The sequence below is a fragment of the Diadema antillarum genome, unplaced genomic scaffold (genome assembly GCF_040938485.1).
Source record: "Diadema antillarum isolate AM-2024a unplaced genomic scaffold, OU_Dant_1.0 seq00000459_RagTag, whole genome shotgun sequence".
NCBI lineage: Eukaryota > Metazoa > Echinodermata > Echinoidea > Diadematoida > Diadematidae > Diadema > Diadema antillarum.
Window position 1 is genome coordinate 545,006 of NW_027271430.1, and position 21,105 is coordinate 566,110.

Here is a 21,105-nt window from a genome sequence, read left to right on the forward strand (position 1 = left end):
CTGATTGACAACTTACTGTAAAAATCTCATTATGCAAATATTTCTGGTTTTACAATACATGCATCTCCATTGGAAAAAAAAAAGATTCCAAAATAAGAATGACTATCATATCTTGTCATGACATAAAGACTGACCTGAAGCTTTTAAGTGAGCTTCCTGCATATTCAGGAAGATTTGAAAGCTCCATTAAAGGTAAGATCACTGTTTCATCAATGACTAAAATCTCTCAAATATGTACCACCTTTTAAACAGAGAATCTCCACCGTGATATACAATATGTAGCAGCCCACAACAGTAAAATGATATGTGTCCTAATTATTTTTGTCCTATAGATCACAATGACAGACCAAGCATAGATGTGGTTACAATCACATTAAGATCACTTCATCACAGAGCTGCAAAACAGCATGTTAGTTAATTGTCATTGTGCACAATCCAAATGGCTCTGTCAAGATAGATGGATAGATGGAGGGGGATCGACTATTTCCCTTGATGTGCCTAGCATTTAGATATACTGTACAACATGATATATTCACGGCACAAAATTTTGCGAATTGGAGCCGACCGCCTTTTTCGTGGCAAGAAATTTTCGCAAATTGCCACTTGCATTCAATGCATGTAGTGTAGATAAGAAATTTCGCGTGCATTTTAATTTCGCGAATCTTGGCGCTCGCGAAATTCGCGAAATTAAAATGCACGCGAACATTCCTCGTTTTACAGTATGCTGAGGAGGACTAGGAATAATCAGCTCTTATAGCTGGTTTTCATGCTTGCTTGTATGTGTGTACTGACATTCAAAAGCAGCCAGCATTTCTAAGTTGAGACTAAGATGGCAAAGTGTATACAAGATTCATATCTTAGGTAGATTTCAGTACCTTGTTAATATTCAATGCTTCTGCCAAGAATTGTGTGACTGTCAAAACTGTCAACTGTCTGTCAAAATCTGTCAAAACTCCATAAACTGGCTTTCAGATTATGTTTTATATCTTAATGGTGAAAACATTTATTTTCTCCCTAAACTGGCTGAATAATTCACAAGTAATAAGATTTTGTTAATGTGAGATTTATCGTTGAGTAACGCTATCAAGAATTTGACCACAATGAGTCACACTAAATAAGGCAGACACTAGACTCATTATTAACTTCAAAACAAGGGATGCGGGATGTTCTGTCCTCATGAATACCCTCTTTTCACATACACTCATACATACACACACACACACACACTCACACACAAACACACACACACACACACACACACACACACACTCACACACAAACACACACACACTCACACAAAAACACACACACACACACACACACACACACACACACACACACACACAATGCGACCACTAAACACATTTCCCTCCAGGAGAAAAGCCATGTTAACGACCCTGTCTACAGTGGCCACTTTTTTCGTCTCCCTTGGGTGGCCACTATAGGCGAGTATGACTGTATGTCCACATTTAACTTGTACATTCCTTTACACATGAAAGGTGTACCAATTTCAAATACTTTGGGGGTTTGTCTTTTTAAAGGGACTGTACAGTACTGGCTGAGGTGGGGATTCATGTTTTGAACATTCCTAAGTGAGATAATGAAAAGCCTCTTATGAAATATGAAAGAGCATGTAATTTTAAGAAGGATTCAACGTTTATTTGATGAAAATTGGTTTTCAAATGGCTGAGATATCCAAAAAAGTGCTAATAATAAAAGGCGACATGCCACAACTTTATTAGGATCTCTTTGTTTCACCTTGATTTTGGATATCTCAGCCATTTCAAAACCGATTTTCATCGAATAAACTTTTTGATACCCCTTAGAACTGCAGGCTCTTTGACATCTCATAGAGTGGTTTCTGAATATCTCGCAAAACGTTAAAAGCTAAATCCTCACCTCGACCAGAACTGTACACACCCTTTAAGTCATCAGCAGTAGACTATCACATCTGGGGTACAGTCACTGCAGGGAAGTCTTAGGAGAGACTTTCTGCTCGTAAGACACACTCATGAGAGACTTCATGAAATGGATTTTACTTCCTTTTGAAAGTCTCTCATACAATGTAGCTGCATATATGAGCGACTTCAGCCATTCTCAGATCAAGTAAAGACTTTTATGTGATGACTTCATGACACAGACCTCAGTTCTAGCAAGGGAGGACAGCCATGATAAATTGGTGTATAGTCCTGGGTATAGTTCCACACTTACAGGCAGTTACAAACACACACACTTGCAAGCACATAAACCACAATCTTAAAGAAGAAATTCACTCCAGAATTTTATCAATTTAGTAAAAAAAGAGAAAAAAAAAATCCCTGCAGAACAGTTAAAAAATTATCATAATTGGATAAGAAATAAGGAAGTAATGACATTCAAAAATTTTAGTTTTTGTGGAAAATACTTCTAAACCAGTCGTTATGAATCAAATCAGCAAGTTGATGATATCATGCTCTCACAATTTCTTATTCATTTTATATACAAAAATGACAAAAATCTTATATTTCAGCTGTACAAATATAACACTTGCCTTAAAACCACCCAAAATAAAAAGGACAAAATGTTAACTCTGATACAGTTTGGTATGGGAGTATGCTTTTCATGTGTTAGCAAAAAATAATTTTTTTTTTTTTCTGAAATTCATATACTGTAAAACAAACATGAAAAATTGTGAGGGCATGACATCATAAAATTGCTCATTTGGATACTGTAAAACGAGGAATGTTCGCGTGCATTTTAATTTCGCGAATTTCGCGAGCGCCAAGATTTGCGAAATTAAAATACACGCGAAATTTCTTGTCTGCACTATATGCATTGAACGCCAGTGGCAATTCGTGAAAATTTCATGCCACAAAAAGGGCCTTCGGCTCCAATTCGCGAAAATTTCGTGCCGCGAATATATGATGTTTTACAGTATTCATTATGACTGGTCAAGAAATCTTTTCCGAAAAAATGTAAAATTTCAAAATGTCATATCTTCCTCATTTCTTATCTGATTTTTGTCATTTTTAGATCTTAAGGGATTTTTTTTTCTTTATTTCTTATTTATTTTTGGGGTGTACTTCCTCTTTAAACCTATTTGTAAGGAGTATAACAGCTCATGTAAGAGACCAGAATGTCTGCCTACTATCACAGCACATTACCGAGATACTTCTTACACTTGAAGTTTCTCATTACTCAATATTCCTGACACAAAAGTTTCAGTTCTCATTCATCAGTGTTCACATCACAAAAGTTCACATTCCAGTCAGAAGTGTCTCACCTTTGTGCAAGAAACGTTCCCTCTGGGTTCCAGAGAGGGGGACAAATACTAACGATGATAAATGTGGGGGGAAAAAAAGAAGATGATTTATCAAAATTAGTTGGTTGGACAAGCAGACGTCACAATTTCCTTCACATATTGTGCAGAGAGCGAGCACGAGAGCCGATCTAATTCACGCCACTCCGATTAATTGATAGTCTTTGAAGGCATCTTCACAGCTCCGGCGGAGATCCTTTGTTCGCGCCGAGGATACGGTGTCATCCCTGCAGGTGCGTGCATTGTTGCGTGGCGCGGACCCGTCTTCGCCGTCGCACGCCGCCCTGGGAAGTCACACTCGATTGGCGCTGCTCGTCGGATTCGCCGCTCAAGGCCAAAGCACTTGGCAGCTGGTCGACCCATCTTTGCCATACATCCTCCCATTGTTCAAATGTAACATTCCCACTGGATGTTATGAGGCAACATTACTGCTGATGATAATTACAAATCTAATAACTTTCCCATGCACACCAAATGATCATTAATATTATCCACTCTACAAGACTGGATTACACCAATATCAGAAAAAAATTATATAAGAACATTCAACATTGCATACTCAAGCACATATAACATCCCTGCACAAAAGTATAACATAGACAAACTACCATGTACCAACTATTATGTGCACGTGTATTAGTATCCATAGTGTATCTGTTTGGAATGTGTGTGTGCATGTGTGTGTGTGTGTGTGTGTATGTGTGCATCACATCAAGATGTGAGAGAAGGTCCATATTTCAAACTTTACCTTCCATGTTTGTCATTCTGAACTTCATCATTTTATTACACTGAGGTAATTGGCAAGTTAGCATCCTAGCTTCTTACATTTATGAACAAAGTACTTGTTGATATTACGCAATCCATATTTCATCATATTTTATTTGTGCATGGTATAAAACAGTGTAAAATTCACATTATTCATTCATAAATAATCTAATATACATTTTACATATTCCTTAATAATCACATTTTGGATGAACTTCCAGCCAGCTCTTTAGTGCCGTTTCAAGCAGCTCTCCAAATTTTCTCTTAAATTTTGTACAAAATTTTCAGTTGACTGATGGCTACTATGAAACATAAACATGCAGAATTGAACTGTGAACGAAAACACTGGTATGTTAACAAAGATGATTGGTCACTTTAAGCTGCAATAAGTACACCTGTACATGTGATATTCTAAGATATCCCATGATGCATTGCATATGGGACCTACAAATTTTCACAGAATCCTTCCTGGTTCCATCACATTAGTCCATATACTGTAAAAGGTATTTTTATCACAAGGCTTTAATTTTCATGAATCACTGCTGGGGTGCGAATTTTAATAACAAAATGCAAAAATATTTTTAATGGGTAGGCATTAGTGCGCCCTATGATTATAGCCTCGGTGTCAAATCATGAAAAGAACATCTTGCGAAAATGTTTCTGACCTCCTCATTCGCAATAATATCTATCTGTACACAAAAATAACACTTTTACAGTATAATCCATCCATCTCACCAACATTTCTGATAAAACAGACATAGATATTGTGAACAAGGAGGGATCAGGAATATGATTCTAGGTCTGTTTCATATCGAATCAACACTAAAAATGGGGTTCATCTGGTTTCGAATCGACCCTAAAAAGGATTCATCTGGCTTCTGGCAACGAATGACTTCCTCCTGCACTGCCGTCAGCTGCATCCCGCAGCCCCGCCATTGAATGGTCCATTTCGGCCTGTTTTATGTCAGGAAGTCATATAAAATAATTTATAACTCAACGTATAACTCACTTCCCTCTCTCATAGGGCATGCAGGGACATCCTTTTCCAAGCTTGAGAGCCCATTCACATCGAAAAAAAAATAGCACCAATCTTTCTAAAATTTAGCTCTTTTTTGTCTGGCAGTGATAGTAGGAATGGGGATCCATGGACACAGTGGTCGAATAAATCCTAAAATGGCAATTCCTAGGGTAAAAATCTCAGAACATTCCAGTCAAGACTCCACTTTCACTTTTCTAAACAATCACAGATTCATATCATTTCTCGTGTGCAGGGAAGATTTCTTCATAGCACGGCTAATGCCACAAATATTTAGCCCAAAGACTCTTCCTACCTTACCTAGAAAAAATCTGGATCCCTAAATCTGACATACTTACTTCTCGGAATGCTTGATTTTGTTGTGTTATATATACTTTTTTTGGCAAAAATACCGACAATTTGTCACTGAATGATATCAGAAAAGATCACACAAGGGAGCTTGGAAACCTCCTGGCTCAAAGTACAGTTGTACATATACAGCCAAAAATGAGGTTGCAAGTTGCACAAGGCCTCTTGTCCTGTCCTGACAGTGGCATACCACTGTATTCTCTTAACCTGTTGAGGACGGTTTGATTTTGATACAGCACGCATTTCCCATCAGACACCTGCCCGAGTATACATGTACTCTGGACTCATCCTCAACAGGTTAAGTTTTATAGACATCAAGAAAATGAATACTATCTTATAATTGGCTGTGAATGTGAAAGACAGCAAGTGCCACAGAATAATCATGCTTGTTAGATCTCACTAAAACACACACAGGGAGGGTAAAGACAACCAAGGCACACTGGTCAATCTTATCTCCTGGACCGCTCACTAAAAGAATAATCTCACTTTACCTGTAAAACCAGAGATGTTCACTTGCATTTTCATTTCACAAACTTTGCAAGAGCCAAGATTCACGAAATTAAAAAGCACACAAAAGTTCTTGTCTACATTATATGCAATGAATGCCAGTGGCAATTCACAAAATATCAATGCCATGAAAACGGCCATTGGTTCCAACTAGCAAAAATTTCATGTCACTAAAATATCTCGCTTTGCAGTATTCTTTCCACTGTACACTAAGAGAGCACAAACTTCCAAAGAGAGTCCATTACACCTTAGAACCCTTAAAAAAAGACCCGGGGGGTGTTTCATGAAGCTGTTCGTAAAGTTACGAACAACTTACGAGCGACTGGTGATCAGTTTTGATGTGCTATACTTATCAGAATTTCCATAATTCAGCACAAGAACTGATCACCAGTTGCTCATAAGTCGCTCGTAACTTTACGAACAGCTTTATGAAACACCCCCCTGGATCTAGACTTTGAATTGATCTGGATCAAAACCAAACAACATCACCAACACAAGACCTATGCATAAAATGCCTTTGAAATTCATCCATATTTTCTTTAGTACAAACAAAACAAACACTGGACAAAAAACAAAGAAGAAATAAATAGATGACGTCTTTGACTGAGCTTTCAAGTGTGAACTGGGTCTCACTGTCATAAAGCGACAGCAGAGACATTACATGTCCATGGAATGCAGTAAAGACGAGCCTGGATGTATATGTCATGTCTATTGGCTCTCTTCTTTTTCCCTCCTGACTCCTGCCCTAGTTTTATACTGAACACCGTAAAAATGGCAAAGGCTGTTGCATCCTCTCACGATGCTGCAAACACCTTTTGGAAATCTACACGCATTTCAGTTTTTCTTCCACATCGTTTTCTTTTTCACTTAAGGGACATAGTTCAAGAGATCCAGCTCTGACTAAGCACCATTTTTTCACCTGAATTGTGAAAACATTTCTGTGAAAATACATCTTTTCTCATATACACAAATGTCTTCCTATGTTTTGAGATGCAGATGAATGCATGACTCCATTGAGAGAGTCTAGAAAATTTACAGGACACATCAGAGCCAGAAGCCTTGCGACTACAAACTGCATGTATAAGGAAGTTTACATTGAAAATACATAACAGACGCGCCAAACAAAATCTTAGTTAGCAAGCAATTTTTGGGACACATCTTTAATACCATAACGTTTCATGGATACCATTTTTTTTTTTATCCCTTCAGGGTTATACACCAAGACAAGGATGTATGACAGGAAACATATCCCTCATTCTTCTCTCAAAGGACACAAGCAAAAAAAAAAAAAATGACTCCACGATTATTAATTGATTGAGGAATTAATTGCTGTTCATTATGTCTGAAAGGTAGAAGACAAAAGACCTGACAGAGAGAGGGGACGGGGGACAAAGTCGCACCATCAATTATTCTGTAGCCTCAACATTACGTGCTCTGTGACACACCAAGATGCAGAGGAGGACCAACTCAACTGCGGATGCGCATGACAGACCACGGGATGGCATCCCGTCTCCGTGGCGACAAAAGAATTTACGTCTTCGGCTGGCGGAGGCGGAGCGTAACATTGCGCGCACATCTCCTGGCTGCTTGCATCATTAAAAATGAATAATGACTCGCGACCACCGCGGACACCCAGAGAGCGGAAGTGGCCGGGTACGCCGATAGATGATGCGAGCATTGGTGGGTTTTGGTGCCCACGCGTACAATCACCTAATTTGTCTCGCCTAGGGCTTCAATTGATAACCCGGTCTAATTGCTTCTTAATTGCTCTGAAACCCTGGATGCATTTAAGAAAAGCTGTCCTCCTCTGACATATCATTGGGGGGTGTCCTGTGATGGTAACTGCTAACAATGGCAGTTGTCGCGGTAAACCAATTACATCAAAGCAAATTGCACACCTAATGTTCCCTTAAAATGCAGTCTCTTTACATCAAGCTACCTGAAATATATCCAAATGCAATGAATAAAAAAGGAACTTTTCATTTATATAAAAACATAAAATATTCAAGTCACTACTCACACTTATTTTCAGCTGACCCTTGACAAAGACTACTATATACAGCCTATATTTAGCAGGGTTTTATTTTTGTAAATTTTGTGAGTCAGGTGCTGCCAGGAATTCGCAAATTTGACAACACATAAAAATATTAACTCTGATTCCAACATAAATGAGACTTGTACATGTATGTACATCTCCCTGATCATTAGTGTATTGCACAATCACAAATTTCACCACTCACAATTTCATCCAAAAGTACTGATTTGAGAAAGAGTAGCCTCGCTAAATACCGTTTATGGTGTATACAATATTCCATTCATACTCATGTGACTGACATGCACAAACAACACACACACACACACACACACACACACGCACACGTAAACACATAATAAAGATGGGATATTTACAACAAAGGGAAATATGGCTCTTCTGTATGACCCACATATATTGGAGAGCTCACAAATCTGGCAGCTTTTGGGAGCGGAGAGAAAAGACAAGAAGAGACCGATCCACCGAGGGACCTGGTGGTATTCAGGAATTTAGGCCTTCCAGCGCATCACATGTTGCAAACTTCGTAGGCCAGGGACAAAGCACGGACAGTGGGAATGCCACAGGATTAAAAAAAGGTGGCACACAGTGGTCACCACTGGTCAGTGAATGGAATGCAGCCACTACATATGACCACTTCTCACGGGTTGTTCCTACTACAATGTATTCATCTGAAAGAGGGAATAGTTTATGTTGTCTTGAGTCGGTCCAAAGTTTCAAAACTCACAGGACACTTCAACTGATCTGGGTACCCCTGGAATAAAACTTTCTTTACAAAAGAATATGTGCTACATTGTAGAGTAAATGAATATTTACTGGTGTAAATATTCTTAGGGGACTGATAAATGCCAAATATATTCAAATAACAACAACAACACAAGTGCAGTCCTGATACCCATCACCGATGTAGCAGATGAATCTGACATTTTTTTGTTTGTTTCCATGACAACCCATCTCTCCTGGTAGGCAATGGCAATAAAAAAAGGGAGGGTGTCATATTTCAGTAAGAACTGTGTCATAGCCAGGGACAGAAATATGAAGATGTTCAATTTGTTTGCCTTACAACCTGTCATCTAAAAGTTAAAGTACATAATTGCTTTTTAATAATTAGGTGATCCGAGTATCCTCTCGGATCACCTTCTGTATCTGTACTGAATCTTTCTTCTTTCTTTGTTTCTTTCTTTATTTCTCCTCAAAAGTTGTGCAGAGGTTAGCTCAGAAAGTGCATTGCCTCTCAATGTCAAACTTATACCATATATGTATCATGTCGCAAAGACGACAGCGCAAGTAAAATCATAGTGATCAGTCGACCGTGACGTCACTATGACGTCATTATATGAAAACACATTTTCATGCATACCTCATTAATGGAATGGAATATTTCAATGAAATTTACGTCACATATATTTCAAGTCAAGCGAATTCTACTCATATTCTCAAAATTCATTTTTACCTCAAAACGCGCGCGTACGCGCGCGTTGAAATATTTGTATGCTCAAATCGAGCTCAAAATTTTTTTGCACACGTTTCAGACCATTTGGAGCATTTTTTGAAAAATTGAAAAAATTGGACGGACGCGTACGCGCGCGCACATATTCGCGCGCGCACATATTCGCACGCACAGCTAATATGAAATAGAAATTTTCAATTTTTTCACACGGATCGGATGTCCGAAATGTCAAGGAATATTTCTACCAAGTTTCAAGTCGATCCGATTCAATATGACGTCATACGGGCCCATCAAATTCAAAATTCTGCGCGTGCGTCAATGGGGATACACAGTGCAACTATGCCAAAAAACCGTCAATTTTAAATCGGATTTTACTCGTCAGGATGGAGGGTGACCCCCCATTTTCTTGACATATTCTGAAAGCTGATGAGTTGTACATGTCATTTCATGGGCTGGCTATGCTGACAAAAATGATCAAAAGATATCAAATTTCTTAATAAAGTAAAAAAAGTACATTTTCAAAATGACGTCATCAAATTTCAAGTTTACTTGAACGTATCTTACTTATCCTTTGCCAATTTTCATCTAAATTTCAATATGTTGTAGCTTATGAAATGCTCTTTCATAAATGTAATTACACAATTTTGATTAGATGACGACATCACTTCGAAAAAATGGATTGAAGGTAACCTTGTCAAATTTGACCAGTTTACGTGTAATCTCTATGGGAGTGCAATTTTTATGGAAATGAAAATTGACACGACTATCTTTATCGAGCACTAGCTCACTTATGCTTCGGTGAATTTCTCTAAGATTTTAATATGTTGTAGCTGAGACGTAGGGCTATCGTTATGTGCCCTTCGTTTTGTCATACATTGTCGGGATCACGTGAAAAAACTTGGTTGAAATTAAAGCTTATCTTCGATGTATTGTAATATTTCTTTCTTTTTACAACTTTATGTGCAATAACTCAAGAAAAACATACCCTATCACCACCATATTTTGCACATGTTTAGTTCATGTCACGAACATTATTTCATAAAATAACAACTACTTGATCAGACGCCATCTTGGGTATGTAAATTAGGGTCAAAGGTCATAGATGTTTCATCCTGTATCTTGGTGAATACTTGTCCTATCTTTCCCATATTTTGCACACGTAAAGACCATGTTACAGGGATCATTTCATAAAATAACCACTTTTTGCTCAGATGCCATCTTGTCTGTGCAAAGTGGGGTCAAAGGTCATATGTACTTCTTTTTCTATCTTCGCTATGACGTATTATCTCTATGGGAGGGAATTTTTTAGATGTGAAAATTGACATGACTCTCTTTATCGAGCACTATCTTACTTATGCTTCGGTGAATTTCTCTCAGATTTTAATATGTTGTAGCTGAGACTTTGCACTATCGGGACTCGAATCATTGATTAAAAAAAATTGGATCACCTTAATTTGTCAGTGATGACAAATTACAATCTCTAGTTCATGTATACTATTGTACTTCTGACTGCAAGGGAACAAAATGCCATAATATCTTATAGACAAACTGAGAAGGAATTAAGAGTGAAATTTCCTATTTGTATATCGGTGCTTGAGGTTGACCTTGAGTTTTTCAAACAGTATACTGAAATTTCTTGCAGGCAAACTAAGCAGACATTGAGAAAATGTGCCCAAGACAGCTTCAACCTCTCTCAAGCAGAATCTACTGGAAGCTTATAATAATATGTCATTGGCCTATTAAGTCAATCGTGTGCGCAGCAAAAGCAAGCTTACTATCACATTGAAGGAACCGAAGACCTTGGCCTTATTATCTCAATGACAATTTATGACTTTCACTACCAGGTGGGCCAAGGAATATTTGACATTTTCTGTCTGCTGTTTGCGCAGGGCAGGATTTGCCTCTTGCTACACTTACATCGTCATTTTTTTTCTTTTTCTTTCTTTCTTTTTTTAGCAGAGGGTTCAATAAATAAGGGTGGCACTGCAAATAAATCTGGATGCAGGAGCTGAATTTGTGTCCCGGAAGAGGCTGTCACTACTCACTGGGATACCAGAAAGAAATGGGATGCAGTCCCAGGCTTCATCTTCCTCCCATCATCTCTTCTTCCTCCTCCATCTCTTCCTCCTCCATCTCCTCCTCCTCCTCCTCGACGATCATCACTCTTTCTAATTTCCCTCTTCCCATCTTCATCCCAAGGAAGATTCTGCCTGTAAGTTATTTTGTTTATTCCTCTATTACTAGGAATGCTCTGTTTTGATTTGTTAAATTTTTTTAGGGGGATGATAACACCCTTGTTTGTTAACACTTCCGCAATTCTCCGAGAACCTTCAATGTCCCCAAATGAGATTCTTTCTGCCGCCCCCCCCCCCCCCCCCCCCCCCGACACAGCATGGACAGGTTGGTAATCCACCTGCGAGAAAGCATTCAAGAAGTACCATGTATTCCCCCTTCCAATGGTCAACGGCATGTGCCATCAAACAATGCAATGGATATCAATCGGACATGAGATATTAATATACTACGCAGGCACCTGACTGGGGTCGGCGAAAGTAAAATCTAGTGGTCTCAGCCTCGTTTTGTTTACCCCTTTCATACAAGTTTTGCCGCAAAACAAGCACAACAAATATGTTGGAAAATTTAAATTACGCAAGAATGCATGCAACTCTGTGACAGGAAAAGAACAGTTATTGATAGCAGAAACTCTAATCTTCCTCTAAAAGTTATTTTCTATGAATTAATATAAACTTAGGGCACGAATGCAAACACACTTATTTACATTTTGGGAATCTGGTACACCAGGATCCCATCTATGAGTTGATACTATGAGAACCTGGTATTCCTGGAAGGAATGAACTGAGACTCTTCTGCACGTATCTCTTTTCTTCTTTCTTTTTCTTTTTTTAACGATAATCTAATGCCTGAGCAAGTATGATACAGGTTGGGTTAATGTTCGGGGGAATGTTAATCATATATCTTTCACTGCTTGGATGTGATGTTTGTGCACTTCAACGCATTGCATAACTTGTATGAACTGAAGAACTGACAAACTAACTATGGAAACGTAATCCCAGAATTCTAAGCCATGATAAAAAAAGTATATTCGTCTCTCGAGTTTTCACCTTTGGAATATGCTCTTTACTTCACCCGGGCCCTTATGAGAAGTGCCACATGAACTTGAACGATGCACTACATGTGTGTCTTTGTCTTTCAGTGTAATCTTTAGATTGCCTTCTGCTTCTCCAAGAAAGCAAAAATTCATCTTCCTGTCACTTCCACTCTCTCATCCCGTCTCCGGAGGGCGGAGCATCTCATAATTTCGAGTGATGTTGTCGCTACGACGACGAAGACGTCTGTCTCTGGGGGCAAGAGGAATGTTCAATCATGTTGGTATCGGAGCCTCGAGAATCAGATCAAAATTTTCTGATATTACTTGGAGGTCGAGTGTCATCTCAGAAGTCTAAACATCGTGGCCTCCAAATTCATATTTGCTGCTGAATATCCCACTGCGCCAATTTTTGCAATAATTTGCATACAATTACAGTAGGAACTATATACTTGTTAAGGAGCTTCACGACATAGTGGGTAAGTATTTGGACTTACAAAGCAAAAGACCTCCCAGGTTCAAATCCCGTCTTATGCAAGTATCAGGGATCCATGCTAACCTTGTTAACAACATTGAAGTATTCTGAGGGTTGCAATGGCATAGTTTGGGTGCAAAACACAGCATTTGTACTTTTCCTACAGTAAACATGTGTACAGCCTGTAGTAATACAATTTGGGAGGAATGGTATTTTCCATGAAACCTGCAGTATTTTTGGCAAAGAATAGCACAAAATTCTGCAAAAAAGTAACATCTGGCAGATCTCTGAAATACTTTTCTGAGGGGACATAAAGTCATTAGTCACACAGTTTCTTGGGTACAAGTATTCATCGATTCCTTATCTAAATTTAACCCAATTTAATTCAACATCCTTGGATGGTACATGCTCACGTCCTACTCAACCTGTCCCCTTGATCAAGATGTATAAAACTAGAACCTGGCAATGCTGGGGTAATAATGATAATAATTATGGCTTCTCAAAGGAATGAACATTACATGTACCTCTATGAATTTGGAGAGATATTCTTAAAACTATAAATATTTGGTGCCCGTATCTCCTCAACAGTAAACAAACAAACAAACAAACAAACAAACAAACATGCTTGAAACAAACTTACAAGGCATTTCCATGGATGTTCACTGATTTGTTATGTAAAAACAGACTCATGAAACTTGATATTGTCAACTTCTCCCAAGTGCGTACACACCCCAAAAGGTCACAACTGTTTGATAATCACTTACAAAAAATTTGACAGTATAATTAAGCAAGTTTTGAAAATGCGTTGTTTTTTCTGTATCTACATGATGAGTAATCAACATGTAGCCACTGAGTACAAACTGCATATGTGTGTTGACCAGCCAAAAAAGAAAAGAAAAAAAGAAACAAAATGTACAATTTCAAATAAAACCCTGACATACATTGTAACAACAATATGTACAAGCTACACGTACAGTGTACATATGCAACAAAACAAAGTCTATTCCACTGAGGGAACAGGTACAAATGCAGTATTGGTGTCTTGCAAATTGTACCCCAATTATTTCCCACAAATCCCCCCTTTTTCATCTCCAGCTAATCTAACCATCTCCTACCCCACCCCTTCAAAAAGCAAAACAAAAAACAAAACAAAAACAGAGTACATGGCTATCAATTTGTTTTAACACTAACCTTTTTGATACAATCGTATAGCCTACTTTTTCTCACCTTTTAATACCAGTTTCTCAAACTGCAAGTGACCTTTAACAAACTTTCCCAAGCAGGCGTGAGAATGGCCGGCAGTTTTCACCATAAGAGCAATTAACTCTGTTATTACCATTGGCACATTACACCACATTAAATGTCAGTGGGATGTTTAAGATGCTGGTCCCAAAAGACTTAATTGGCCAGCCTCACTCCTGTTTTACAAATGCTGTGAGACCGAAGCTGCACTACCCAGGCACTCAGGTATGTGATGATTATTCCAGTCCGCAAAACAAATTGCGCATGTCAGTAGTGCTCACTCTCCTGGCTACGACTACTAATTATCGTCCCGGGCAGGTAGCCGTAACAACCTAATACTGTGAGAAAGTCTTTCTTTTTGCCGCCAGTCTCGACTATTAAAGGTACAACAGCCACCTTCAGTTGAACAGCTTTCTACAGTGAGACATTAAGGCATTGAATTAGAAACTTATGTGGTAGTAACATTACAAAATTACCCAAATAATTTTTTCAGTAGATATACATTGTACTCTTTATCTCGCAGGAGAATTCAAGGGTAAACTTCATTGGAAATGAAGTGAAAATCAAGATATGATTACATTTTAGCTGTTATATTGTACCTATATGTATACATATATCATATCTAGTTCAGTCAAACAATAGGGAAAAAAGTGTTGAATTAAATCCAACAAGGACAGACTCCTTTTTGAGCATAATGGAATCCCATTCTCTTTGCTCATTTTTCCACTAATGAGTACGATATTAATTTATAGAGAACAGCATAAATTAACAACATGGGCAAGTTTTCAACTCTTTCTGAGAAACAATCATCTTTCAAACGTACCTTGTGTACTAGTTCATTTGGCAAGTAGATTTAAAGGTTGGAACAAATGGAAACAATCAGATAGGGCACCCCGAATTACAGGTGACAGGACTATTGAAATGCTAGAACACATACCATTACCAGTTACTATATGTGCACCCTAACTTTAATATGGAAAACTGTTAGCCAGCAAGCACGCACAAATGTACTCCTCAAATTGGCAACAGTGGTCATTACCAGCGTATTAACCCCTGCCTTTGACCTTTCTCGCCTTGAGGAATTTTCAGCGGTTACCGGAAGAAATTCCTCTCCACAACAACTTGCACATTGTGTGCGGGCAGGCAGGGGGGAACCCTGTTATATATCGAATGTGTGCCACGGCGGGTTAAGGCAGCGCCAGCAAAACGAGAAAATGAGTGGAAATTGGAAGGAAATGTGAATTTCAAAGATGTCAGGAGTCTCCCTGACACAGAGTCTGCCTGCATTTGGAGACAGAACGGCTGTGGCTACATCACACAAGACTTCTACTGTACACAGTGTGATCATACTGCACCACTGCCAGAGTTTATTTGGGGCGAGAGGTTAAAAACTGATGTTAATGGTGAAAGAATGGTGGAAATAAGACCATAATCTTATACATATTTAATGTAAACTCTGCACTTACGGGAAAATGTCTGCAACTATAATCACGCTGTCTGCAGTACAAGTGGCATAAATGCATTCACCATGTGAATTTACATCTCCCTCCGATACAATGGCCTCCCTATGCAAGATGTTATAAGGCTCTAATATGACTACAAACGAAAAAAAAAAAAACCAATAGATGTATGTATTCATATAGACAAACATATCAAAGAAAGAGTCAAATAAAAAAACTGCAGGAGCCAAAAATTCGGACCAACATTTTGTGGAGTATTTTTGATAAAGGTCTTTGAGTGAAAATGTCAGTCCAAATGTTTGGCTTCTTAAATACAGTGTTTTTATTTGACTATTTCTTCAATATCTACTTATTACACACGGATGCAAAACTTTCACACCATGTGCACCAAGAAGTGTATGGACAAAATAATACCATTACGGACCTATGGCACCCAGCTGCAGCCACCTTCACAATAAAAAACACTGCCCTATGACATATCGCTACAAATTTCTTGCGTTCAACTTGCGCATTGCAGTCCACTGTGTGCCCCACTGCTGACTCGCGAGTGCACTGCGCAACAACAACTCCAGCTAGAGCACGTTTTACGGAAATCAGTGCATGGACATGTGACCTGAATACATGTCTTGTCATTGGCTGCCTTCTAAAGCTCGGCCATCTTTAGCGATTCTTACCTCTGTCACAGCCGCGGGGTTGTCAGACACGATGAAGATGACGGCGGTAGCACCCCGGTTCATCGCTCTCTTTGCCTGCCAAGAAACGCAAAGATCAAAGCAAGAGATTATTAAAGCAGAGGGGTCAAGATGTGCTATGAATGATTTCTGTCAGTTGTCTCCATCTGTACAAGTGTATTTGTAAGATTGCAACTGCTGATGGCAGAAAAAAATTTCCAGTGGGATTCAGTAGATGACAGGTTTGAATCACATTTCTTCCATCATGTGTGATAAAAGTTAGATCAGCAGTTGCCATCTTACAAATAAATTTGTAGGGTGACAACTGATAGAAATCTTAGACAGCATGAACACAAGGATAGTGTAAGAAGTCAGTAGTTGATGAAGATGACAGTAAAGACTTGAGTTCTTCTGTCTACTCTGTGTGATAACATGCTTTCTGAAAGTATGCTATATCTGTAGGTTATACTGCTTTACATGTTCAAACACACACATCATCTACTGTAAAACATGATATATTCGCGGCATGAATTTTTCGCGAATTGAAGCCGACGGCCTTTCTTGCGGCATGAAATTTTCGCGACCTGCCACTGGCATTCAATGCACATAGTGTAGACAAGAACTTTCGCGTGCATTTTAATTTCGCGAATCTTGGCGCTCGCGAAATTTGCGAAATTAAAATGCACGCGAACGTTCCTCATTTTACAGTATCTATTCACTAAAATTGATACAACATTCTACACGTGAAACACCAATACATGACTCTATCCTTCATTTCACTTTATCGATCAATATCAGACTTATTTTCACATAACCAAATGAGAGAAGTTAAATGTATACACAAATGATATGTTTTGCACCTATGGCCGACAGGCGAATATGACAATTCCTCTGGTTTAAAGTGACTGAGTAAATTTTTTAGTAGGAGTGATGCGCTAGTTAGAGCTTTCTCTCTGCTCATGAATAATGATCACATGTGCGGATCTCAAAAGGCTATCGCGCCAAGGTGCTCTGCTTTTACTCTCTTCGCTCAATAGGACTGAGAGTGCCAATAGCAGTGTGAAGGCCCTGGAAAGAGGTTTGGGCATAATGTAGCATGGAAACCCGCTAGACTGTGACAAGTGTCCGCCAAGGTGCCTTTTTTTTAACTCCCCTTCCCTTTAAATAACCCGGTAGCATAGGGATACCATGAAGTAAGAAGGCTGGTCCGGTTCAAGTGAATTTGAGAATCCCCTAAACGAATTCATGTACAACTTTTATCGTTGATCTTTGCATACAGCGTAAGTACACACATAACAGACGAACCTCGACTTGAGTCGACTGTTACATGCCACATGAGCATAATGCTTTGATGCACATATGTGACCCGCTACAACAAAATGATCCTAAAGTCGGGCGAGGTCGATTATATGAAAATTGCATGGCACAATTCCCTAATCTTTCTGCCTTAAATTGATATATAACACATCTTATAAAAATAATCGGCTGCAGAGATATCGATGTTTGAAAGAGAGCATGTCAAGACGTCTGGGAAATCACTGTTTCGAGAAAAGCGCCCTTTAAGTTCTCCTTGCGATGCAATCACAATCAAGGGACACACAAGTCAGTATTCACCTCCGGACAATAGAAGGTAAGCCCTAGCGACCCGCGAAATGCTCATTCAAACACAGCGTCGGCGGTCTCCTCACCGACCAATCAGTGACGAGGATGCCAGGAGAAGCAGCTGGGCATAGCGCACCCCGCCACCACGCACCAGCTGACTGGGCAGTGTGCGAGCTTCACGCTTTGGTTAGCAGCAAGCAGCAAACTGACCAATGAGATCACTCTGGTCATTGTTAGGGGCGGAGCCTATCTGTGGCGCTCAATCCAAATGTTCGAACCAGTTTCTGCTTCGTTGAAACGCCAAAAAAACATGGCCCAGAAACTATTTGTTGGTATTTCCTTTCATCATTTTGCTTCAAAATTTCGACAGATGACAGAAGACATGTCAGACTTTAATAATATATCAAATTCAGAAAATCGTAAGTTTTGACCAATTTTGATGCTCTGACTTCAAACTCGATTTTCACGGCTTCGACCGTGCGCGACTTTAGGACCATTTTGTTGTAGCGGGTCATATATTCACTGATGGGTGCTATCCTTGTTTTTTTTTTTTTTTTTTTTAATGTACTCCACTGGATAGCGAGTGAAGATCGAGTGAAGATGTGTTACATATTTGATCCATTAATGTAGAGAATGTTGTGAAAAGATGGTTGGTCTGTATACATATACACATTGTCACAATCTGTTCCATATTGTTCACTCAGATCAAATCAAATTGCTTTCATGCAAATTGATAAATTGGGGACAATCACTCACAAAGGAGTTATTATAATGGATGACACACAACTTTAGTGCAAATCCTAGCAACTCGCACTAATCAGGTACACTTCTGTATAAGCTGCATTCCCAGAATGTGTTTCTCATTTCAAGGTCATTGATCCCTCCAGGAAGAACTGACTGAAATATGAGTGGACTATAAAAGCTTGATCATTAGGAAGGCAAGCAGAAGGGTGTTAAAGACTGCAAAGAATTAGCAGTGACTTGAAGCCTTTTTGTTCTCCGGTGCTGCAGCAGTATACACACAAAAAAAGAGATCACTTGTACGTATCACTCCATTTAGCTGCAACTTCAAAGGTGCGGGGGTAAAACCACCAACTCACAGGTGAACAGAAAAGGATACAAGCATCGCTTCCAATTATCGTTTTGCGCAATTTGTCAGAGCATGTCACCGTCCATTGTCTCGTTCGACACGGTGACAAGTGCCGGTGTCTGCCAAAGGAGCTGATAAAATGGGGAACCGATTGACGACCTAATAGATTGCTCATAGACGCACCGCTTTAGCCGGAAAGTTCAGAAGTCACCTCCCAAAATTTCAATGCGAACGTCTCTTCAAGGCCACTGAAGATGATTAAAGAAAAAAAAAAAGAATGGCAAAAGAAAAAAAAAAAAGAATGGCAAAAAAAAAAGGCAGGCAAATTCTTCAAGGCTTTGAATTTACAATATCAGCCATGTTTACTCTTTTTTCTTTCCATTCACGTTCCTAGCTTCGTTGTTGCATCTTCATTCAACACAAGCGCTTAAACGCCGTTAAGTTACAAGGCAGAATTGATTTATCTTTTCCTTTTCTCCTGCCGCCAGAGCCAGAGTCGTACACTAAAAAGAGGGGGCTGCCTTTCACCAATGTTGCCTCATGAATAGACCAATTATGTTGGGATTATCCTTCTGGATGGGAGAGGATTATTGAGGCGAAGAATGCTCCCGTTTCAATGTGACGGGGGGGGGGGGGGGGGGATGGGGGAGGAGAGGAGGAATGGAGAGGCAGTTAAACAGAGACCTTCAGGGGCGCAGGCAGAATGTTGCATTATCTGAAAATTATCGCTCTTCGCAATCTCTGTGTTGACAGTACCAATCGCTTCCGATATTTGAATTCCCGCCTGGATCCGAAACACATCGGGCCTATCTATAAATACGCTACTTTCGAATTTCGAGTGCCCTGCACCGGCCTGATACGAGGGGGCGTCCCATCTGCCCCGGTATTGCCTCGGCTGCAAGAATACCAGCTAGTTACAACATGAATGTTTCATCCATTGGAGTGCACAAGCAAGAATGGAGTAAAAAGGGATAGAGTGGTAGGGTGGGGCAAATGTAAGCGGGGAAAGCGGCGGCAGATAAAAGCAGCTCTGTTTGCCCTGTTGCTACAAAAAGATTTTAACAGACACCCAATTCATCACCTCTTTTCCTATCTGGAATCATATCATCCCCTTTCTCCCCCCTCCCCCTCCCCCTCCCCCCCCCCCCCCCCACCCCCATGGCCGACACTTCACATCAAAAGCTTACCGACACCAGTCTCACTTCTGGGCAGCGGTCAACACGCTGCTGTATTCTAAAAGAAAAAAAAAATAACAGAAGCTTCACTTAAATGCTTTTACAGGGATCTTAATTCAATTTAGATAGACTCCTATCGAGATGTCTGTCTGTCCCATCTCTGTCTGTTTGTCTGTCTGTCTGTCTGTCTGTCCGTTATACCATCTAGCAGTCGTTTATATCCCACTGTATACTACCAGTAACCAAGTCCCTGGGAAAAACGAAGGGGTGGGGTTTGCTGGGAGGGAAAGCGTTCTTACCCGGCTGTAGCGAGGTCAACGGTTGCCATTGCTCCTGCCTGCCCGACCTCACGACTAGCCGTGTGGAATGGCGCGGCAGCCTGCTTACCAAACAATTCTGAGCGCGTCTCTCTGCTCTAAGAATCTCGCCAGATTCACCCACGTTGAACCCTTGTTTTATTTCACAGGCCCTTTTCACTGCAGGTTCTCTACAACTGCCACAATTTTTTTTCTCTCTCTCTCTTTTTGCATCCTATATTCAGTGTCTGATGATACATCCCTATTCGAAAAGGCACGCATGATGGCCTATTTGGCTGTGCTTCAAAAACCTACTTGATCTACCCCATGACGCTCTATTATTTTGCGGAACAAATGACTTTGCTGGGATAGTACTTGAGTAGTAGCAGTTACCCACACATGCATACCATGGCTAGGAAGTACAGACACCAAATCATCTTCAGTTATTATCCCAGGACCCACTTGTGATGAAATGATAACTCGTTGTCCATTACATGGCCTCCTGAACCATGTTAATGGTACTCAAGGCACTTG

General features: G+C 39.7%; 1 protein-coding gene across 1 annotated transcript in view; it reads right to left on the minus strand.

Moving 5' to 3' along the window:
- LOC139732995 (uncharacterized) overlaps positions 1-21,105 on the minus strand; it is a 119,158-nt gene that overhangs the window by 51,255 nt on the left and 46,798 nt on the right. The window contains exon 3 of the mRNA XM_071643834.1: positions 16,412-16,486. Coding sequence (XP_071499935.1) covers positions 16,412-16,486 — 75 coding nt within the window. The remainder of the gene's footprint in view (positions 1-16,411; positions 16,487-21,105) is intronic.